The sequence below is a fragment of the Gavialis gangeticus genome, unplaced genomic scaffold, assembly GCF_001723915.1.
Source record: "Gavialis gangeticus isolate Ggan-Ray unplaced genomic scaffold, GavGan_comp1, whole genome shotgun sequence".
NCBI classification, from domain to species: Eukaryota; Metazoa; Chordata; order Crocodylia; family Gavialidae; genus Gavialis; species Gavialis gangeticus.
Window position 1 is genome coordinate 67,997,966 of NW_017729033.1, and position 25,323 is coordinate 68,023,288.

The 25,323-nt window shown below is 40.3% G+C and overlaps 1 protein-coding gene across 3 annotated transcripts in view; it reads right to left on the reverse strand.

The window, feature by feature from the left end:
- CORIN (corin, serine peptidase) overlaps positions 1-25,323 on the reverse strand; it is a 313,652-nt gene that overhangs the window by 59,635 nt on the left and 228,694 nt on the right. For all 3 annotated transcript variants that reach the window (XM_019526369.1, XM_019526368.1, XM_019526370.1), the window contains 4 exons: positions 19,602-19,709; positions 12,315-12,428; positions 8,600-8,710; positions 6,851-6,980 (listed from right to left, as the gene is read on the reverse strand). In XM_019526369.1, the coding sequence (XP_019381914.1) occupies positions 6,851-6,980; positions 8,600-8,710; positions 12,315-12,428; positions 19,602-19,709 (463 nt within the window). The remainder of the gene's footprint in view (positions 1-6,850; positions 6,981-8,599; positions 8,711-12,314; positions 12,429-19,601; positions 19,710-25,323) is intronic.

Below are 25,323 nucleotides of genomic sequence, written 5' to 3' on the forward strand. Positions count from 1 at the left end.
TATGCAGTTGCACAGTAATGTTTACTACTAATCCTACATGAACCGCTTGTTTTTTCACTGCTAGAGGGCCAGCAAACAGGCCTGCTGGCATGCTGTGCTGGACTTTATTTTTTCCAATATTCTGGCCAAAAACAGCCAAATGCAAATGAAAGTGCTGACTGGCTGACCATTTTGCTGAGGTGAGGGCACAAATTCCAATTCCTCCTTGGCCTAGCATGAGTTCTCCTGTGTAATCAGGAACTCTAGTATCCCAGATATGATGGAGTAGGGGGATGAGAGATAGTCATGTGTTTCATAAGCAACAATCTATTTTGTTGGATGCTAGGAATGGACTTAATTGGAAGACTATTCCAAAACTTCTCTGGTCTGAAGGGCCATGTCACATGCTTCACCGTGATAGTCCAGATAAGAACAAATGTGTTTGTTAGGCCACCAGCTTGATGTAGTACATGCTATCCTTCTGCATTCATCAGCAGACTATTAAACTTTACCATAATGACATTTATTATCTTATCTTAGCATAGAAGGAAGGGAAACTATCCTGGTCAATTTCCACAGAGTTCCAAAACAGAAATACTTGCATAGAATCTACTTTCTGGAAAACCTGAACAGTAAATTGACTACACTTTTTCAGTACCATTTCATTAGCAAACATGAATTTCAGAATACACAAAAATACTTTACTTATAACGAGGTATATACTGTTATGATTCAGCAGGAAATGCTCATCTTTAGAAATGTAGCATCTGCAACCTGTGCTGCATGGACCACTGGCTAGACCTGCCTGGGCATACTGACCTAATTAATTTCCTGTCACTGCAGGGACTTCAGGAATCAGTGGCAACTTGCTTTTTCCATTTCTCTACCTGCGGCCTACAATAGACAACCCAAATGTTAATGTCTAAATCAAACTGTAGGACTTAATATGGGGTATCTGGATGAAATAAAATGATCTTTGATATACAGGATGTCAGATAAGATATGATATAAAAAGTATAATGATCCCTTCTGGCTTTAAACTCCACAAAATCTAATACTCAAGCTATGGAAATATTTCTAGTCTGGAAACATTTCCAGTCCAAAATGTCTAACATTCTTTTCACACTCGGGGAAAACATATGTACTGCTGAGAAGAACACTTAGCATAACTTGAGTGGTCTAGTCCATTTACTAAAGCTTTCCAAATAATGCTTGGAATTTAAACAATTTTCAACAATGTAATAACACATCACTTTGTTACACTGTGACAAATTGTGGAAAAACACAACGTTCATGGAATTAATATTGGCTGCCAGCCAGGAAAGTGGCCTAAGGGCAGTACCATAGGCACAACAGAATTACCTTTTATGTTGCTCCAACTACTGGAGGTCACATTTAAAATGTTCATGCTTCCAACTATACTGATATTTTGGAATCTGTCACTTGGAAATGTTATTTGTATATTATAGGTATCATTTGCTAAATTAATCCAACACCACTCAGTATCTTCATTATTATGTTATTCATTTGCTTCAGATGAACAATTAGAAATATCCGGAAACAGTCAAAAAAACACTGCTTTCACGTTTTAAAGATGACATGGCATGGTACTTTTCATCTGGGAACATGCTACTAAATACAAGTATTATTTCTATCTTCAACAGCTTTATAAAGAAAAATACTGCATGGTACCTGTCACAGTAACTGCAAGCTTAAGTTTGAACTTTAGAATCCAACATATATTATTTGCTCTAAAAATAAACAGGAGAGCTACTAAATCAAATTCAGTTATCATAAGCTATTATTAAATAGACTTGCATACACCTGGTGCTTTCTGTATAATGGCGCCATAAGACAGAATTTGTTTAGCTCTTTAATTGTTTGAGGGAAAATTACAAAATATTTTCTCTTTAAAATCCCTTTAGGATATGGGTTATTACGAATATGCATGCACAAGAAAAACCTGTTTTGCTCAATGTTGGTGCCATTCTGAAATGTGAATATTGTGAGAGAAAATTATACCAATGTTTCCAGACTACATTCTATGTTCTAATAAAATGTACAATGCTTTCCAATTTGTGTCTACTCAAAATAAGGCTATTATCAATATAATATTACCACTCTTTTGGCACAGCCCATCTTACATCTAATAAGTAAAATAATTTTAAGTAGCATGAAATCCTGAAATCTTTATTGCATTATCTAGACCAGTGTGAGCCAATCTTTTTGGCAGAAGTGCCACAAATTAACTGCACACCATCCCTAAATGCCACTCTGATCCCATTCTCCTACTTGATCTGATGCTCAGCTTTCTGATCCTTGCCTACTGCTCCCTGACCAAACTGCTGCTCTGCTTTCTGCTTCCTGCTCTATCTGCCACTGTGACATTTGTCCTCTCCTTCAATCCACTGTGACATCCACAATCCATTTGTGACATGCCTCAGGTTGGCCACCTCAGTTGCCCTGCCAATGTGGAAAATATTAGTATTGGTGATGTCTTTCCTAGCAGCTCAATTTATAGAAGAATTAAATATACTATATTTATTGAAGTTCTTTCTTTTCAGAATTAGTTCTGGTAAACACATTATATTCCTTGGGCAGTTTGTTTGTTTGTTGGACAATCTTTTGCAGGGACAATGGTGGCTCCAACACTGTAAAAGTTGAAAAATAAAAGAAAACTTTAGATAAATGACAGAACTGTGTCTCAAGAATATAAAAGAAAAACACTGCGTTTGATTTCAGAACAATTATGAAGAGAAATTAGAATTTCTATTTAATATATTAGAATTACCATATTTTCTCACCCATAACCTGTACCTTTCTCCCCAAAAGCAGCTAAGAAAAATTGGGGGGGCACATTATATGCAAGGAAGAGAGATCCCCACAGGTACAGACATTTCACAGGGGGTGAAGATGCAGCAGTGTTAAGTGCTGCAACTCTGGGAGCCATAGTAATGAACACTACCACTGCTCCCCACCACTACCACCACTAAATGTCTGGACCTGTGGGAAATTGCCTATGCCCCCTGAATCTGCATGCTAGATTGGGCCAACATGCGGGGCTGGTCTGTGGCCAAACTTGGCATGATAGGTCCAACGTGGCACTTGGCCCCAAAACTGGTGTGCTGGGTCTGACCCTGAGCACTGGCTCTAGGGCTGCAGCTCCAGAGCCAATGCAGGGTCCCAGACTTGATGTGCAACCATGGAGTCAGAGCATGGGGTTGAACCCAGTATCTGGCTCCACAGCCAGCATGCAGGGTCAGACTCAGCACACAGTCCCAGATCTGGCATGCTGGATTGGTCCACAGGCCTCATCCAGCATGTGGGGCTGGCCGCAGACTCTCCAGTAGGCTCAGCTCCCTAGCTGCTGTTGCTCACTTAACTCAGTCAAAGATATTTTTTTTTCCTTTGGACTCTCCTTTAATCAAAATACATATTTTATGCTGGGGCTTGCTATATACAAGGGAAAAAATGCTATTATTAGAGGCAGGCATGGGACACAAACTGAGTCTTAATCTTAGGTTTTTCAGTCTCATTAAATCATTACCTACCACTTCAGCAGGCAAGTTGTGGGGAGAAACAATAGGAGAATCGACTAACCCATCTCCTGCTACTACAGAAGTCCTTGTGGTAGTACCAGAGAGCACCATACAATGCACAGCACAGACATGACACTCAGGGATTCCCCAACTCCAACTCCCCCAAAAGACATCTCTAGATCTACCCCAGAGTCGACATTCTTATAAAAGAGCTTTGAGATGGCAGAAAACATTTGTCTTACATGCTGCCTCAGAAATGACCTCAGTGGGAAAACCTCATTGAAAGGATAAGAAATTGTAAATTTCCACTTGCATTGTTTCAAGGTCATTGTCCCCATGGGAAGCAGAAATGCATCTTGTCCTTTGGTGAAGAAAGATATGCCATTTCAAACTTTTTGAGATCCAGGGATAAAATGTTGATTCAGAACCCTTTGACCTGAACATTTTTAATGTCTGTACTAGGTAACTCTGTTTAAATCTATAATTATCCACTATTCCTTGTATCAAAATTCATATCCTTTTTGTGTATTATTAACTCCACTTGTAAGGAGACAGACATGTTCTATAACAGAAATCCAGTATGTCTTAATCTCTGTAACATTTTTCCTTCAGCAATTTGCTGCAGTTTAGAAATATACAGAGCCCAATGAAAGCAATCTGATTACAAATACTTTCTAGTGACATCGGCTAACCGTCTGGTCACCACAAACAATAAGGGGGTAGGTACTGGAAAAACAACAGGTGCTGGATTGATACTGCAAGCAATGATAGTCTCCCAGCTGCTCTTAACAGTATCAGTCTTAAGATTGCTATGTGAACACTCATATCTGAAAGTTCAAATTTTGCTTTCATGAAATTTCTTCTATACTTGTTTCAGATTCAGCAAATTGATTTCCTAAAATACCTCCAGAAAGTACATACAAAAGGGGCAAGAACATCACCAAGTTAAATCCATTTTTTTATTTGGGCAAATATATACAGAACATCCTGAAGTATTCTTCAGAATCTAATTTAAGCTACAGCAATTTTTAGAGGACCTTTATGATTCAGATGTAACACGAGCACTCAATTTGGGACTCCAAAAATCTTGCATGACACTTGTTATTATATCCAAAACAACCAGAAAAATAGTTCCTTCATTCAAGCATGATTTAAACAGAACTCTGATTTTTATATGCATATTTGAAAGAGGAGCTGCTTTAAGAAGTGTAACAAAGATGACCTTTATCAACGCAAAGAGATTACTTATGAGCTTTACTGGACCACCAGAAAAAATATATTTAATATTGGTTTTCAAGATTCTGTGATTTATATCTGTCTGCTTCCTGCATTCATCCTTCTTCCATACATATTTAAAACTAGTCATATAAACAATTTGTGGGATTTTACATTTTCTTATATCCTTAATCAGCTCAAGTTGTTGAATAAAATATGAGTTTTATAATGTGCCTTCATCTTTGCCTTAAGATTTAGCCACAAAAAGCAGTAAAGAGAAGGATCCAGGGACAGACCTCCTGCTACTGCTCTCAGGCACTACAAAGATCTTGACAGTGGTGGCAGGAATGGTCTTGAGGCAGTTTTATTGCCTAATTTCCAGCCTTCCTGCAGTAGGCACATGTGAACACTAGGGCATGCTTCATAGCAGTACTCTCAGCAGTAGCAACTTTTTATAGCCACATAGATAGGTACTAGAGGCGTGTGAAGCAGGCCATATTTAATTCCAATTCAGCCCGATTCGGAGGACAGTGATTCGATTTGTTGATTGGGATCACTGTCCTGATTCAATTTGGCCGAATCCGAATATGAAGATTGGATGCTGACTTGGAGAATCAGTGACTCAGCCATAGACACAGATTTAAATGTTTTTCCTACATACCTCGAGGTACCACGTGTGGTTCATGAACGCTGAGATGGTGGGGCAGATGGAGCGTCCCACACGAGTGCAGGGGGGCCCCCTGTGTGCTCGGCAGCAGACCTGGAAGTGGACCGGAAGTATTTCCGGTCCACTTCTGGATCCACTGCTGAGTACATGGGGGACCACTCCTCCCTGTGCCCCTCCCAGCTTGGCGATCAGCTGTGGGAGGACCCTGGCTGTGCCCCCGGACCCAGGAGGCACCAGTCGGTGAGTAGGGGGGTGAAAGGGGAGGTCCACCACTGCTCCCATGGGACACTCCATCCGCCCCACCCTCTCAGCATTCACAAGCTGCCTGGTACCTTAAGGTACGTAGAAAAAAACACATAAAGCTGTGTCTATGTCTGAATCGTCAAAGCGCTCCGAATCTATTCAGAGTGTTCCGATTCAATTCAGAGAGATTAACTCCTAATTCAGTTCGGATTTAGAGATTCGGCCACTGAATCGGGCCAAATCTCCACCAAATCAAATCAGCAACTGAAGCTTCGCACAGCCCTAATAGCTACTAGGTGAAACAGGATTTGATCCCTTATTAATAATGGACCAACAAATGTCTTCTAGCCTGTTCTAGATGGCAAAAAAGTGGAATTTCACCTCTGGGACATTAACCATGACCAACAGACTTGATTTTAAATGGATCATAGTATGTCTTCAGATACTAGTCACTAAAACTACCTGCCTACCTAAGACCCTAGATAGATGGAGGGAAATATTTCTGTGAAAAAGAAAGGAATCGCAGATATTGGCACATTATTCTTCTACTTTTACCTCTTTATAAGAGCATTAGAAACAGGAAAGCTAAAATCCAACTTTTTAGCACAATATTTGATGATAAAACTTAGACAAGAATAATAAGCGGGGGAAAAAACACCTCTCAAACACCACCAGGGTAACCAGTTGGTTCTGAGACAGCAAGAAACTGAGAAGAATAATCTGCATTCCAGAAGACAGCCTGGAATTAAACCTATTAGAAAATCACCACAAAGCTAAAACATAAAGATACCAATTATTTTTAGTATATTTGATTGGGGACAGTGTGGAATAAAATTATTACCAACTAGCAAACAACAAATCTTTTGATATAGCTGGTCAGAAGATTAAGGAGCACTCGGTAGCAGCATGGTCAAGTGTATCTGTACACAAAGATAACATGGTATATAATCCAAACACTGCCACCTTTTTGTCTCACTTTTTAAATTACAGTTGTAGCATGGTTGTTTATAAGTGCCTGAATCAGAATGAGTTTTCACTTGGCAAAAGTTCAAAGAATTCCATCAGCTCTTTCCTCTGGAAGACATTTCTGTACTCAGACTAATCTTGTGCAGGTCACAATGGCCAAGTATCATTCACAGACTCAAGTAAATTCCACCAGCCCAATCATCCTGGGAAATTCATCAATACTACAAACTACTGACCTTACCCTAAACCCATTTGATTGCAGGCCAGTTGGCTTAAATTTTCTTGCCACTCGTCAGCACAAACGTGGTAATCAGTAGCTGACCTGTGAATAGTCAGGAATGTCAAGGAGCTCATGTTTTTAGACAGGCTGACTGCAACAAAAAAGAAAAATCACCTAAATATTATTTCATACAGTTGCTATTTTACTTGTCACATAGTAAATAAAAGAATATCCCCCAAAGTGCCTTCCAGTAATGCAAGCTACTGGCACTTTTGTTGCCTCCGCTATTTTTATTTTATTACTGGAAAAGATAGCAGCAGTGGGCAGTAGAATCTAGGCAGCCCTGGTCAAGATGATACATATGACACCAAATAAGAGAGACATCCTGAAGTCTAGAAGGAACTGAACAAGACTGAGTCACTACCACTTTACAGGAAGGGAGTGAAATAACTCAGACTGCCTTATTTAAGTTTAACAGAAACTTACTCCACAAGCAGTTTAATTAAAATCATTGATATTGATGGATGTGTTCTTTCATGTAAGAATTTATATCAGAATGTATATGTATATAATAATGTATATTCCTCCTGGCACAACAATATCTGAAATGGAATACAGAAATGGAAAAAAAAATTCAAGAACTACTGCTTAAGAAAAAAATTAAGGACCATTCTCTGCCATTATTGCTGTCCCTTCTCTCCCTAACCCATGTATTGGTTTCACACGTGGGTGTACTTTGAGCACACATTAGAAGGCTCTAAAATGGCCAAAAATGCATTTGTGCATTGCAATGCAAAAATGCATTGACATAAATTTGTGCCTTCTCAAGAGCTCTGCTGAAGTACTGGTGTAATTTTTCAAGATACAATATTGTTATTTAAATTTTGTTTCATGTCATTTCTTAGTGAATCCTAACATGGATTGTTAAGCATTTTCCCTTTGTATTGTCATGTTTTTGTTTTCCTTATCTAAGAATCAGTGTTTCCTCCATCCAGTTACTAAAGGGCAGGTGTTGCTTGGATATATTACTGCATTGACCAAGTAAGTGTGTGCACGCTGTAACCCTAAGCATTATGCATAAAGAATGTTTGGTTCTCAAAACCACAGAATCACACTCTCTTTTGCATTAAAATGTAATTTTAAAAAGTAGCTGAATACTTACGAGGCTTGACTAGAAAAATTGATTAGTTTTAGTCACATCTCATATACAGTGGAACCAATTGCCAACTGGTAGAGAGAGGGAACATGGAACAGACCACAACAATCCACACTATCAACAACCCACACCCTGCTTCTTTTCAATACTACAGCTTTTATGAGCATAAAAGCTCATAGAAAAACATGAGAGACTTCTCCCTGGGTGTTGGTACTGTGGGTGGATTGTCAAGCTTCTTATTCTAAGCCTACACCACTAAAGACAAAAGAAATTAGAGGGTGTCTGATATGAAATCCAAAAAAGTACAGAACTGGGAGTTAGTCAGTTCTAGACTTGAATTTCTTCACTATCTGTTTTCCTTCTCCTACAAGTAAAGTTCATTTGAGAAGTTCACTACAGCTCTACCTTATCATTCTCTGCTCTTCTCCCTCCTCCATCCTTTCCTGCTCCTTGGAATATGCTTATTCTTTCTAGTTAAACTTTCTGTTCCCTTTGCCCACTTTAGGGTTTGTACTTTCTTCCAAGTTCCAGCCTCACCTTGAAAATAAATGTTCTAAAACCCCTAAAATTTCCATCTACAACAATTCCAGCCAGATGTACAAATGACAACTTACCACAGTTCCATTCATCGGAGTTGTCACTGCAGTCTAGATGCCCATCACACCACAGGTCATGGGGCACACACTCATGATTAGTACATTCAAGCTCATCTTTCTTGCAAAATGCTGTCACGACAAATATAAATTTGAAGATGCTTCACTCCAAAAAAGGTATGACTATCAGAAAAAATGCATACTAAGATCTGATGGGGTAAGGAGACAAAGGGGACTGGTTCATGGCAGATCTATATAGTAGGGGGATAGACTCAGATACAAAATTGGCTAGGAGGTGGGAAAGATTCTGCTGACATAAGAAATGACTGAACCCCTCCCCGCCAGTTAGAAGTGATCTGTGGGAGGCCAGCACAATCCCGAAGGTGGGCACTGGTGTCTGGAAATGGTATAGGTTAGGGATGTGTGATTCAGTGCATTACTACCGGCCTAGTTTCACCCATAATCCTATCATCATAGAATCTGAGTCACTCACTGTTTGTAAAATGAATCTCTATGTTGTTTTTTTGTGGAATTACACTCAAACCTAACCCAGAGCATGGATACGCCTAACAATCATACAGGCAGTCCTCAACTTACGGCGATTCACACTTGCGGCGCTCCACTATTTACACCCATGTTATCACTTACGGCACTGGATCCTTGTACTTACAGCACTACAGGGAAATTTACAATGAGAAATAAGGGCAGCAAAACAATGATCCCTGGATCAGTTTCTCAAAAAGCCATCAAGTGGCCCTAAGTCTCCCCAAAAAAGTCCTTCTGAATTCCATGACCCTGATGAAGGTGTTCCTTCACCTTCTAATTAAATAACATTTTATGTGATTAGTTACTGAATTGCCCTGTTTAATCGATTTATATACAGTACACTTTAGAAAGTTTTGTACTATAAAAGTGTATATCATTTATAGTTGATTTAAATACGGTGTTTATAGTCACTTATATAAAATGCCGGGCATCAGGCCCTTGGTCAGGAATGTAACCCCCTATTATAACACTGTTTCTATGGGAAAATCAGATTCGACTTGCATCGTTTTGACTTATAGTGCCTTTTCCAGGAATGTAACCCACTGTAAGTGCGAGGACTGCTTGTATGGTCTTATGTGGGTAGGTGACTTGTTGCAGTTCAGTTGAATCTGCTGTAACAGTCTCTTGCATCCACTCCATCTCATGGTAAATTGAAGTTAAATGGCTATGGCTTATAAACCTTTCATTCAACAATAAACTATTGCACTTTTAGTTTCCCTTATTATGGAATAGGAGCAGACAGATGAAACAGTTATATAGGAGCAGCTGACATCCTTTTACAAGTGGCAAGTCCCCATCCCAGGAAACCAGTATGATCATTTCATTTTGCCACAACCCCAGATACTTTGTGAGCCTTAAACAGATATCCCACAGATCCTTTATTCCCCTCTCCCACATAAGAAATTTTGAACCTCCTCGACAGGCAAAGTTCTTTGAGTAGATGTGATATCTTTTATTAGACCAACTGAATAGCTGGAAAAAAGTGCTTGGCAAACTTTCGGGTGCAGTCACCTTTCTTCAGGCATAGGGAGTTTTTACTGTTCTGAGACTCCAAGAAATGAGAGAAGCTAAAAGTGTGGTAGGATGTCAGTGAGAATGTAAATAGGTAGAAATTAGAAAGAACCTCCTTGAGACACTTAAAAGCTGAAAGTGTCATCCTCTTCTTTTTCCAGATGTGGAACTGAGTAATAGAGAATCTTGCTCCAGGTCACAGGCGAAGGGTGTAGCCAAGCCAAGGACTGATGAGTCTCCTGAACTGAAGTACAGTGTACTAACCACACAAGGTCACCCATCAGCCAGTTCAAATTCAAAAAGGATTTTAAACCTTCCCTGAACCATCACAGAATCCCCAGGAAGGAAACAGGTGCAACATCTCTGACTTTCCCTGGTGCACCAGAGCAGATCAGCACAGAAAGGTATAATTACCAAGTATTGTATAATCTTAATTAATCCATCTCAGAGACTTTGGCCCTTTGTTTTCATTCAAATGTTTATATATTTTATTGGTTTAGAACAGGGGTTTCAAACTCCTCCACCCCTGCAGGCCAGAGAAATGGTGTGGAGCCAGTCTCTGGTCTGGATCAGCCCCACCTTCTGGATCCAACATACATCTTGCAGTGGCTGGAGCAGGCATTGGCAGCACAGCCCCAGAGTCCTGCTCCAGCTGCTCTGGGGCTGTGCTGCCCTACTCTGAAACACAAGCTGATATGGACATCATGTGCAGAGCCATCCAATGCACCCTGCATATGGCCTGTGAGTCAACTCAGAGACCCACAGACAGCATCAGCTAAATGATAAGGCTCTGCAGGCTGTACCTTTTACATCTGTGGTTTAGAAAGTATCTATCATTCTGCAAGCCAGACATTAATCTACAACATGCTAAAACAGAATTGAGTGTACATAAAAGCACTCACGATGAAAGGCACAAGGGACTATTAATCGATGCTGTCTACAATGACATAAGCAGCCATGTTCTTTTTTAGTTGGGGACAAAGTAAGCCAGGAAAAAAATCAAGCAAAAGTTAAACTAGAATAAATCTTACATTGTCTCCTAATGAAGCTCCTTAACAGGCTCTGGAGGATCTCCATGGGGAGCCCTCAGCTGAGTAACCTTTTCTGCTATTCCTGCTTAACTCTGCTCCTTACAGCAAAAGTAAGGAAGGTTGTTGTAATGATAGAGAACAAGTTTGGGACTCAGAAGACCCAGACTCAATTCCTTGCTCTGTCACAGACTTCCTGTGTGACCTAGGGCGAGTCACTTATTATCTCTGTGCCTCAATTTCCTGTCTATAAAATAAGGATAAGGAGTTTCTCCTCACTACACCTCTCTAAAATAAGAAGGTAGATTAAGGCTGTGTGGCTATATTTTAGTAGTACTGGGAGTAGTATAAATAGGACTGGTAGAGAATGACTGTTGATCTGAAACACTGCAGTTAATTGCACATACATGTAATGCTTCCACTTATTTCTGTTTCAGAACACTCACATGTTTACAGACTATCTTGATTTGCACCTAGAAACAAGCAGACCAAACAGGTTTGAACATTGAAGCTACACACCCTGTTAGGGAAGAGCCAGTTTATTCTGTTTATGCTACACAACCATTATCCAGGCCTACAAGTTGAGGCTCTGATACGCTTCTGTGAGTACTACACTGGGTATCATCATATTTCTCTGATACTCATTGCAACCTTAGCCGCAGCAAAGAGGAGGAGCCAACAGAAACATGGGAAGAAAGGACTCGAGCTGTCAGAGAGCAGAAATATCAAGGGGAACAGAGGCAGACTTGAAAGTTATAGAGTTATAGTGAAGTGTGAGATAATGAAGATCTGAGCAGCTGTTGACCACATGAAGGGAGTTGAGATACAGGGTGAGACAGCGGAGTCAGGAACCACTGGGAATAAGGAGAAGCCAAGATGATTTAAGTGGAAAGGAGGAGCCAGGCAAGTAGGGAAGAAGTAGACAGATGGACCCAGGGAAGCAGAGAGGGCATCAGAGAGGGAGGGGAGCAGAAAAGTGGAGGGTGACAGAGCATACAAGACAAAGAGAGGGACAGTTTGGTATAACAAGGAAAAGGTGCCATTCTGCCCTTAGCGGACATTCTCCGATAGCTTATCCTGGATTCCAAAATCCTAGCCTCAAAGTGTTCCACAAATTGCAGCATGCATTAACAAGCTGTTGAAGCACTTACAGCAGTTCTTTTCATCCATCTTGTCAGGGCAATCTGGAAAGCCATCACAGATCATGGTGTATTTGATGCACAACTTCTTGGCGGGACACTCCCAAAGACCTCTCTCTTTACAGCCTGAACAGAGAGAGCCAGAACTGTTAGTGATTCCATGTTGTGTTGTAGCATCCAGTTTCAACAGCCCTTTTCCACCTCCAAAATATGCTCAATTTGCAAGATACTTTCTAAAAGTCATTAAATGATAATTATTGATGAGAAGGAAACAGAAGCAAAATTGTTATAATATGGGCATGTTCAAATGGGCATGGTACAAACAATATTCTACTATTGTTTGACTAGGAACATTCTTACCTTATTCATACCATATATCAACTGCATATTCATATTACATCCATTAATTTAGGACTTTGTGCTACTTCTGAAGTAGGGCTGTAGAAATATTTCTAATCCTGGATTCTTTCAAGTTTTATTCAAAACTAAAAGGACTATGTTCAAAATAGCAAACTGGACCTTCTAAACCTGAAGGATCCTGGTCCTCAGAACACTTGGACCTCAGTATAATCTGTGTAACAGAGGGCACATCTACACATGCATTTGCTCCAGCCTAGATTTACTGTGCAGTAAATTACTGCAGAGCAAGAGTATTTGGGTGGGTGTCTACACATGTAAGGATTAAGGACCAGATTTGCTCCCAGTTCCCTGCAGCCCTGCAATGGGCCCCAGCCACCACTAGGGGGAGTTCCAGGCTCAACCTGGGTGCTAGCCCCCAGGGAGCACTGTCTCCAGGCCTGGGGGGGGGGACGGGGGGGAAGGCTGCCTGCTGCTGGGGTGGCGACAATGTCCCCCTGCCCCAGCAGCAGGGTGCTCCTGACCTTGGGTCCCCAATCAGTGGCACGGGGCTTAGAAAGAGCTGCCGGGGAGGGGCAAGCCCCAGCCCTGCCCTGATCTGCCAGTGGGGCAGGGGTCTGAGACCTACCCCACCCATACTGCTCTTTCCAAGCCCCGTGCCTTGATCACCTGATCAGGGCATGGGGCTAGGACCTGCCCCTGACCAGGGCAGTTCCCGGGAAGCCCCGAGCTTCACAGGGAAATTTGCATATGCAGCCCAGAGCTGGCTGGGGACTGCCCAAAACAAGACAATCCCCAGGCACCTCTGGGCTGCACTGCTTTCCCGCATAGCCTGGGGCTGGCTAGGAACTGTCCTGGTCAGGGACAGGTCTCAGCCAGCTCCAGGCTGGGCAGGGAACTGTCCCCATGTAGGGAGCTCCCAGCCCTGCTCCGTGATCACAACTCCCTGCTGCCAGGCAGGGGGGCATAGTTTCTGCCTGGGCTCCTGTGGCAGAGTCCATCCCAACAGCAGGCAGCTCCCAGAGGCACGGAGCTATCTCCTGCCCCTGGTGCATGGCCAACCAGGAGCAGATTTTGATCCTGGCCAGGCATCTACATGAGCACTACAGCGCTGTTACAAATGCCAAGTAAATTTACTACTTGCATTTGCAGGTAGCAAATTTACTTGGTATTAGGGAAATTTACTGCGAAGTAGGCATGTGTACATGTAGACACATGCTCTAACTTCTCAGTAAACTATCCTAATGGGAAGTTAAGTGTCTTGTGTAGACACACTCAGAATGTAGAAATTTTTTTTCCCAGAAGCACTGATGTAGAAAGAAGAGAAATGCTAGTTGTATTTGGCACACAAACATGTAAAAAATATTTTTGCTTCCAGCAATCTGATATTGTACCATGTCTCAAATGGTAATACAGATTCACCGTTGCCAACTATATGCACCTTCCTGAAGGTTCATCATTATGCAGCTAACACAACCAGTGTCTCCTCCAAGTGACATTAATTAGCTACACTGGTTTCATAATAAATCACAATGAACTCCTATAAAACTGTGTCAGAGTGTTTTGATGGCAGATTCTTAGCCAAATGCAGCAAATTAAGAATGACATTCATAAAACATTTATCTTTCTTGTTTAATCTACCCTGTTTTCTGTAGGAATAATTAACGCATCTTATAGCAACATCACAGTTTATGAACAGATAGATTACTTTCTGTTCATAAGATAGATTACTTAGAGTAAAGTCTTGGTGCATCACTGACACAGTAAGACAGAGGGCCAGAATAAAAACAAATGATAATAAGCAAAATCCTGATGATTTACTCTGCTGATATTTATTTTAAAACAATATAGGTCTGGCTGATTTGTTTAATCCAATCAGTAGCTGATCACACTAGTTTTCACCATTAAAAGTTAACCCAAGCTTAGAGTCAGGTGATTGGCCCACATGACAAAAACTGGTTTGTTTCTAGGAGGACATCTTTCAATGGACTGGAAGGGATATTCTGGATTTGGAACTACCATACAGAACTGCAGGTCAGCCAAAGACAGCAGTTACCGAGCCAGCAAAAGGACATGTAAGTTTCTAAGATTTGGATGTTAAAAGGTAAACAGATTTATGAAAGAATCATTATCTCATATGGCTACTGAAAGAATTCATTTGGTTTCATCAGTAATGGTAAGCCAGCATGCTGAACAAACAGCATTTTCCCCTTCATTTGCATCTCAGATAGTAAGCTCCATTAATAGTGTTATTAGCTGTATGCAGAGGAATAACTGGCCTTCCTGAGAGGTCAAGCATTGCTGGGAGGAAAATGAGCTAGATTATAATGAATAAGAATGAAGCATTATTAATTTATCCTCATTCTCTTATATTTAGCACTACAGCTTTGGCAATTATTAATGGCTGAAGTGATTATAGGTGGAGCCAAGAAAGCAATGGTCTGAGGCAGGTTATTATCACCCCCCACATTAAGGTTAGTTTATGGTCCAGATTCAATTTCAAAGCAAGTGTGACTTTTGGGTTGGAGGTGCCAAGATCTCACAGGCTGAGTCTGTCAGACTCCTGCCCTCTCCTATTGAACATATTTTCCCTCCAAAGATACAAGTCTGAGGATAGGGAAGAGGATGAGTAAATACACCTCCCTGCACCCAAAGAGCTCTATCTTGTGCCTCCTAATCCCAGCCTGGACTTTTGCATTGTAAAGAAGGAGGTGAAATCATAGAGAACTAGGGCTGGAAGGAACCTACAGAGGTCATTTAGTCCAACATCCTGCCTGAGGCAGGATCATCCCTATGCTGACCAAATTCAAGGTCAAATTAAAGGTGTTTAATAGCTTAGGCCCAGGCTACATAGAAGATTTCCTGGAGTGCCTATACACGTGTTCCAATGTGTTCTGATTACAGTGTGTCTGAGCAGACTCAATTCATTGAGTTCTAATTAAAAAGCTCCAATGTGCTGCAGTGTCCTTGTGTATTCAGCATCCTGCACTGAATGAGATTTAGTTAAAGTGCCCCCATGGCTATTTTGAAATGCAGGACACTGAATACACGAGATGTTGTGGTGTTTTAATTAGAGCAGCTCCTGAGAGCCGCTCTAATCTAAATGCCCTCCTCTTCCCTCTCCAGAGTACATGTATACACATTCCTGAAGTCCTCATGCTGGAGCTGTGGCTGATGATACCTCCACTCCTTCGTCACAAAGGAACTGTCCATTATAAGGAGCAAATTCATCTGTGCAGGAAAAAAATACTTTGTTGGGGTTTTATCCAAGGCTGTGGAATGAATTCCCATGGGATTTACGAATTGCCTCAAATATCACTTTCAGTTCCAAGTGCAAGACACACCTCTTTGACCTTGCCTTCAGTAATGATCATGTATAGATCATCAGGCAAGAAAATTAAAAATACATTTTAAAAAATACCTTTAACAAATTTTCCCCTATGAGAGGAAAAAGGTAGAAGAAGGAGAAATGACTGCTAGTTACACTGCTTAATGTACTTCTGCAAGGCACTCAGATACTACAGTCCTTGGGACACTGTGTCAATGCATTAATGCTGTTTTTATCTTGAACAGAATAGAGGTGACCCTGCTAGAACAGAAGTTCTGCGTGCAAATGTCTAATTTTGTATACATTTGTATGGAATAAAAATTTGTTATAACATATTTGTGATGTTAATTTGTGATGTGATGGAAATGGATGTAGGAAAGCTATTCCATTTACACAAATTACATTTCAAATCCTAATTTTGATTGAAGACAGTGATGTGTCTACTATCTCGTCTTTGTTTTCTTTAAAAAGTTATGTTAACTAAAATTTGGTTATATTTGACATACCCATTGAAAAACTGTTGTTATTGGAGTCCTTAGAAATAATAACCATGGCATTCTGGAGTCCTTAATAATAAAGACCTCAATAAAACATTATATGACAGTAACAGAAGGACAATGAAGATTTTGAAAACTATTTCCTCCACTTTCATACCACTGTTTGACACTATTCTACTACCTAAGGTATGGACAAAGACACATTTGTAACACAGCTTTAAAAAAAGAGGGAGGAGCTGCTGCTTTTATGTGTGTACATGGCCTTATAATATATCATTTATTTTAGACATCTAACATATAATGTATATCTCTATAAATACATCCTCTTTAACTAATCGTAAAAAATATTTAAAAAATAATAGATCTATTATATTCTGAACTAGCCACTTACACAAGGAAAGTTCAACGATCTTTGATATTTGTCCTGCACACAAAGAATATGAATGAGCCAGGGACAGCAGCTTCTGGAACTCTAAAAGCACTGGCTGTTCTTCAGTAACAACATTATCCATGGTCAATGTAGTGTCACTCTGACAGCTGTAATTTTCTAGCAGAGGCAGTTTTCCATATTTATAGAAGCTGATAAGAATTCTGCTGATTGCTAGTGACATTTTGTCTAGACCAGAAAGAAAATCTTTCTACTAAAGAAATTCATTTTATATATCAAAGCAATATTTCATACTTTAAAGTCCAGGAGTATAAAGTGATTCTGAAAGATGTACAGCTATTATTGTTCTCAGGAATTAAGACCAAGTGGCAACAGATTTTGAATGGAGGCTAATCAAGAAAATTGATTAATATATTTTAAGGGCAGAATGGACCATTGTGATCATCCTATCTGACCTCATGTGTATCCCAGGAGAACTTTCTTGAATTAATTCCTGTTTGAAGCTTAGGAATTTTGGTTGTGCTAGGTCAAAGAGAAAAATAAGAATTGGCATAAGACAGAGGGTAGTCAAGTATAAATGCAGGAGTTGGGAGGCCTGTACTCTGTAGAGACCTAGGGAAGTGCGAATAACATATGGTATCTCTACCTATCAAAGGTAAGCTTCACTAAATTGGACTGACTGTTAATCAGAGAAACTGGTGTGCTGTCCAACAACAGTAAACCTTTCTGAGCTTTTGACACTGAGCATGTATCCAGGTTGTGTTTTCTGCATGACCTTCAGGATCTGAAAGACAGATTGCTAGCATTGGCCTTCCAGAACATACTCCAGACTCCAGCAGTCTGTATATCAAAAGCAACAGCAACCAAATAGCACCCAAAAACACTCCACACACCTTAGAACAATATGAAGTACAGCACGCAGTTTAGAAAAATATCCAGTCTTGATTTTAAAATTTCTAGTGACATAGATTGCATCACAAGCCTCACAAAATGGTTTCAATGGTTAATTATTTTGCTGTTAAAAATTGTACCTGATAGAAAATTAGGAAATCTGCATTTATCTAGCTTCAACTACCAGGCACTGGATCTGGCTATCCCTTTGTCCGCTAGTTGGAAGAGTACTTTATTATCCCTGTGCAGTAACTTTCACACTGCGAGGAAGCCACTCCTAAACCCACATTTTTTTAAGCAAAAGCAGTTGAGCTCTTTTGAATCTTTCACTATGGGGCATATTTTCCAATCTTTTAGTAATTCTCATAGTTCTTAATAAATGATTTCCAATTCAGTAATACCCTTCTTGAATTAGAGGAATCAGAACTGGACATAGTATCCCAGTTGCAGCTGCACTAATGCCAAATTCTACGCCCCTCAGATGTTAATATGGCACGACTGGGATGTGAAGAATGTTATGCCAGATCTCCAAAACTGTGCATCCAGCCATGCCATATGATTTTTGGGAGGGAGCATAAACTTCCTCAGATCCCATTCGCAGAACTGCCAGAGCCAAACCACTTAGCCAAACCCAGCCCCTGGGGCTGCCCTCCTGCTTGGTCCTCATGATCAACTATGGCATGGGTCCAAAACACATACCACAAGTTCAATTTAAAATGAGATGCAAACCAGCCAATGGTTTGCCATTTTATTGCACCTTACATTGGCTGAGCATGTGCCATGTTACAATTTATTAATTAACACATTAAGCATATAATAAATGTAGCATCTGCCAGGGCCCTGAGATATCACTCCTCTGGATATTCTCCAGTGAACACAGCCAAGAATCTACATCAACTGAAAATTAACTGGGTCCTTTTCTACCTCCCAAGGGATTTGCTCATTACAGCTTTGCCCCAACACATATCCTTGAGTTAAGTATCAAGAATTCTTTTACCATGAAAGAACCCATGAAAGAACCCGGAAATGTATCTGAAAATAACACTTGCAGATATACAAGTGCTATTCTTGTGCCTGCTTCTGCAGTCTGAGAGCTGAGAAATAACATTCTTGATATTTGCAGCATAGGAGCTCATTGCAGTCACACAGGTTAGACGCCTATGAGGTCTTTGGCTTAGGTCTGTACCTCATAAAAAGAATGTCAATGTGTAAAAACTGAAAAATTAATTTAATAATTTAGCACTTGATTTGCCACTGAATCCAGTTTTACCTTACCAAAACTCCACCTGGAACAACACAACCGGGAATGTTGCCTGCAACACTAGTTTTTTGCTGAGTACTAAATCAATATTCTTTGGGTGCATCTTCATGTTCAGGTATATGACTTAGATACTAAGCTTTTAGTTTAGTACTTCCTTCATAAAGCACTAACTAAATGTGCAGTACCTAAAGTTACTGTGCAGTAGCACCAGTGCACAGTTATTTAGTGACACTTACTGTGCATTAGCCTAATAACACTGTGCAGTAGGCTATTAGCATGGTTTTTGCCATGACACACTACTGCACAATGTTATTAAGCCAATGCGCAGTAAGCATCTTGTGTAGATGTGCCCAGTGTCAGTTCTATAATGGGACTCTCACACTATCAACCTCAAAAATGATGTTGCCCTTCAGAAGGATGGCTGAGGCCTGCATTATTTTTTCAACAAATAATTAGGAAAATAAACTAATATTTTGATCATTCAGACAGTGTGTTGAACTATATAAAGGAGTGGAGCAATGCTCTTTTCTGCCCCTCCAGCTGCACTCTTTCCAGTAGGATCTTTTAATGTATTTACCACAGCTGTCCTCGTCACTATCATCCTCACAGTCAGCCTGACCATCACATCTTCTGGAGGCCAGAACACACCTCCCAGAGCGGCATTTGAAATGACTCGGTGAGCACTCTGTCAATAACAAGAAACATGCATTATTTAGTGTATTGAAAAGCCAAAATCATTACACAGTCCTTTTTATCATTGTGACTGAGATTCTGAAAGGCTACAAGACAGGGAAAAAACTGAGGGACACTAATTTGGAACTGTGTAGAACAAGGTTCTCCAACTGGTGGCCCACAGACCACATGCAGCCCGTGAGAGGTTAAGCTTGAGGCCCACAGGCTCCTCCTCAGCTGTTACTTCCATCATTTCTATTGCTGCTATGGTGGCCAGGATTTCCAGACTACCCCCTTCCTCCTTTCGTTTTCACTTCCTGCCCCTATAGGTAGGGCAGGGAGCCACATTCAGTCCAGGGGCATCCTTTTCACATGCTGCCATCTCTCAAGTTGCAAAGCTCACCACATTATTGGCAGATATTTCTAGGGCCAAAGACAGAGATTCTCAAGTTACTTTACTTGGTAGTGTTGTGTTGTACAAAACAGTGCATAGTGTATTGAGATAATAAACCACATTTAGTGATTACATGGGTTCTTTTTTAAGATTATCAAAGTCCTTTAAAAATAGTTATCGATTAATTGACATATTACCATGGTTATTCTTTATTAAATAGGATTGTCACAAATGCCTTATCTAATATAATGCAAAGCTACATGAATAAGTTATTAGGAGGAAAGCTAGCATGTGAATTTATAGTAAATCAGCTGCTCTGACAACTGCCCATATGGATGCTCTTTCTTGAAGTAAGAATGAAGTAGCTTGCCCTTCAGTAAAAATGACAATCTACCTTACACTTATCACAGGGTAACAATGTGAACTTGGGCAATTACTAGAGAATAGCTCTAAGCTTAACCTTTAGCTTTCCTATTAGTAATATGTTCATATAGTCATGCCTAAACTCAGTGGGGTCCAACCTTTTTGGCCAGGAATGCCACAAATTAAGCCCTGCACCCTCCCATTCTGACCCCTTCCCTTACCTGCTTTGTTGCTCTGCTCTCTGCTCCCTGCACTATCATTGTGCTGCCTGCTCTCTCTCTAATCTGCCACATGCCACAAATCTCTCTCTAATTTGCCCATGCCACTTGTGCCTTAGCTCACTTAGCTGCTTGTTAAAAACTTGGCCATTAATTCATTGAAAGGTAGGCAATTTTGCTATTCAATCCTTCCATTACCTGCTTTTATTTTCTGTGATTTTAAAGTTTCTTAAATATTCTTTATAACCATCTAAAGCACCATACCAAGAAAAGTTACTGATAAAATTAATGTGCTTGAGAAAATACAAATGTCTTTCATTTACTTTTAAAGAAAAGAACTGTGTTAACTAACCCACTTTAAACCCAGCTGTAAAAGTAACTGAGTTCACTAGGCATGCCATTTTGAACTCACAGCCTACTGTTTGGGGAAGTTAAGTGATTCAGCATACTGCAGTATTCCTGCCAGCTGTAGTTTGTTTACATGGGCAACCTGCCTATATTTTTGGACTCTCAAAAGGCTCTCAAAAGTCTAATTTCTTTTGTTTTAGTTTCCTGCAGAAGTATATATTACAGCATTTCATTTAAATGTTTCAGGGAAGACTTCTCGCTTCCTAATGAGCACTAGCAACCCATCCAGACCTTCCATCTAGACAATACGAAATATGAGCAGTGATTCTGCCTAAGGACAGCTTTGGTAGGAGTGCCTTCCAAAGCAATTAGGTTATTTCTGAAAGAGTAACTAGTATGACAAACCTCTCTTTTGATTTGTTTTACAAGGGTATTTAATTCATAGCATCACTAACAAGATAATAAGGGGGCAGACAGGCAGTCAGCCCAGTAGTGAGGATCTACCTAATTAATTTAGTTATGCAAGTGGACACATACATTTGGAACCCTTTCAACAGGAGAAGTTTCAAACCAGCAGCAGGTGGTATGTTCTCACTCTTATGTGGGAATGAGCTGAGAATAACTCAAATGTAGCATAACTGGCTCCAGCCCTATTTCATCCAGGTTTAAAGCTGGACAGGTGCTTTTGCTACATTTGAATCAGACAACAATTAGACTATACCAGTGGCAGCCCTTTTGAAAGAGTTCCAAATGTGTGTTCAGACCCTTAGATGTTATTCCTAAATTAAGTCTCTTAGTAAGCGCACACAATCTCTGTAAATATTTCACAGTAGTTTTGAGTATACAATTTAAAATATATCAGTTACTGCCTGCTATGGTGGGGAGAGTCACAAGGTAATTTATGCACTTGAAAATAAATGCATTATTATTCCAGAACTGGGTTTATCACTTGGATGTCTCATGCCACAAGTTTGATTTTCCTTCCCTTACACACTACCTTCTAGCTAAGGATGATTGCCTCTCCATCACATCATATTGCTGCATGGCATAACTTACAGCTGAATTTAACTTTTAGTTTTTTTAGCTTCTTAGTGGCTGTCTACATGTTCATTAATGCGCAGTGCCTACTGCATATTAAATTTAGTACTTGTATAATCAAGTACTAAATAAATGCACAGTAGGCTGCTGTACTGCACATTAGTCTATTGTATGTTTTTGTGTGATGTTTAATGCACAGTAGACTAATACCACTGTCCATTAGTGTATTAGCATGGTTTTTGCCATGTGCACTAATGCACAGTACTGCTCCTTAAATATCTCATGTAGATGTACCCACTATAAACTGTTCATACTAGTTTATAAAAGTGTGCATGTGTGTGTTTATAATGGCTGAAGATCCAGTTAGTGTGTGTGCATATGTGTGCAACTGCCAAAGAGCCAGTTAGTGTTTGTGTGTAACTACCAAAAATCCAGTTAGCATGTGTGTGTAACTGCTAAAGATCCAATTAGTTTATATGTGTGTGTGTGTGTGTAATTGCCAAAGACCCAGTTAGTGTGTATGTGTGTGTATAACTACCAACGTTCCAGTTAACATGTGTGAGGGTTTGTATGTGTGTGTAACTGCCAAAGACCCAGTTAGCACACGTGTGTGTTACAGTGTGCATGACCGTAAACTGCACCTGACTAGCAGGCCTGGTGGCAATGTGGTGGGACTACTTGTGGCAAGATAGCTTCTATAAAATACCACAATGTTGCAACCTCCAGAGTAGGGCGAGTATAGGGTGCCTCAAAACCCAAGTCCCACTGCCTTGTGGATATTCCTTGGTTGGAAAAAGGCTAAGGGACATCACCCTGAGAGAAACGTGTCCTCACTAAAGTATTAGGCAATCAGCAAGGGCTATAATCTGTTGCTTTCCAGGAGAAACTACAACCATCAAGGCGCTGAATGTCTGGACTCAGTCTGGCCTTGTATCAATGGTCTAAAGTGGGGATGGTAGGCCTAGGGCAGCCTCCACTCCTTTATACTCTTGCCTATGTGTACACACTGAAGGTCTCAGTGTGATCTATACTGGTCAAAATGATATATTCAAGAGAATGGTTACAACATATACTGGCATGGGAAGCCAGCAGGAGAAAGGAGAAAGCAAGGAGTAGGCTTTGCTATTAAAAATAGCTTACTAATGTTCTTTGCAGACTATTCAATGAAAAAGTTGAGAAAGCAATTTTATATAACTCAGCTACCATGGCTTGGGAAAGCTTAAAAAACTAACATGTACTATGCTGCTGTAACAGCATTTGGCAAAAAATGCATGAAAAATGCAGAATTGATTTGAAGAGCACTCTGAAACCCTTCTACCACTGGTTGAGAACAAAAGAACAGAGCCAACTAACTATAACAAATCTCCCAACATCATAACCCTGGAAAATCTGAGAAAGGCTCTAAGAGAAATGCAAAAGGAGGCTAAGAGGCATGCCCAAGATCTTCAGCTGAAACACTGTGAAGCTATTCAGAAAGCGTTTGAAGCAGGTGATAGCTCTGGAATACACAAAGGCAACAAACAAGGAATTGGTCCAATCAAGAAGAAAACAGCTTCGCTGAAAGACTTAAATGGAAATGTCATTACTGATAGAAACAACTCGAGCACTGGATTGAACACTATGGAATTCTATATTCAAGTGAGACTGAAATCAAACACAATGAGCTTGAAGGATTACTACAAGTTATGATGGATTTGGACAAAGAGCCTACATTTGAAGATTTGCAGAAAGCCATTAAATCAATTCTTGGATACAAAGCATCCAGCAATGACTGCTTGCCTGCTGAAATCTACAAATGTGCCAATAGCTAATTACTTCGAAAGTATATTAAGTTATACTGCTCTGTTGGAAAGAGGAAGTAGAACTGCAAGATTTCAAAGATGCTCTGTTTGCACAATTATACAAAAACAAAGGAGTGACAATTATAGAGGTATCTCCCTGTTTAACATAATTGGAAAGATTGCCATTTGCATCATGCTCCCTAGGTTGCAATCTCTAGGTGAAATAATTGACCAAGAAAGTCAATACAGTTTTCACTTAGGATGCTCCACCATTGGTCAAGCAATTGCAACGGAAGTGTAGAGAAAAACAAATACCACTGTACATAGCCTTCATCAATCTGATGATGGCCTTCAATACAGTCAACAGACAGGGCTTTTTTTTTCTTTACTGTATCTGAAGAAACTGGGTTATCCCTCCAAACTGCTGAACATCTTTTGCTCATTACATAAAACTATGAAGGCAACTGCAATGTGTGAAAACAAAGAATAAAAGACCTTTGGCATCAACAACTGGGTGAAACAGGGGCGTTTCTTAGCCTCTGTGCTCATACACTTTTTAACATCTACATTTCATTCCTGCTTCTTCATACATTCAAGGACAGCAATGATGGCATTTACCTTTAAACCAGACTAGATGGAGGCTTGTTCAACATTGCAAGGCATACAGTGAAAACCAGGGTGAAAGAACTGGTTCTGAGAGATTTTCTGTTTGCAGATGATGTGGCCTTGGTTGCCCACAGAGAATCTTTTCTGCAAAATCTCTTGGGCTGATTTTCTGGGTCATGCAAGAGCTTCAGGATGGCAATTAGTTTCAAGAAGACTGATCATGTACCAAGAGGGGGAAGAACCAATGCCTGACATCACTCTGGAAGATAAATCTTTTGATGTCATTGAAAGCTTTTGGTACTTGGGTTCTACAATCAGCAGGGATCTTGACCTTCAGACTGAACCGACTAACAGAACAGGAAAAGCAGCTAAGAATTTTGGGTTATTACAGAAAAGTGCATGGAATAACAGCAAACTATCAGCTAAGGCAAAGATACAAATCTATGAGACTTGTCTGCTGTCATCCCTGCTTTATGGTTTAGAAACATGGGCTACATATGCTAGGTATATCAAGAGACTGAACAGCTTCCACATGAGATGTCTGCTTAATATTCTGAAAATAAAGTGGGAAGACAGAATACCAAACACAGGGGTACTGGAGAGTGCAGGACTGACATACTTAGAAACCACTATCAAGAAATAGCAATGGATCAGCCATGTCAGGAGAATGGGAAGAGACTGTATTCCCCAGAATATTTTATATAGCAAGATTCAAGACAGCTCTAAAAATTGGGATTGCTTTCTATGGCATTACCATGATGCATGCAATAATTATATGAGGTTGTTCAACATCAACATAGAAAGCTGGAAGGAGTGCACAGAATCCCATCTGATCCGAAGGAAACAGCTGGACCTGGGTGCAGCTCAACATGAAGTGGG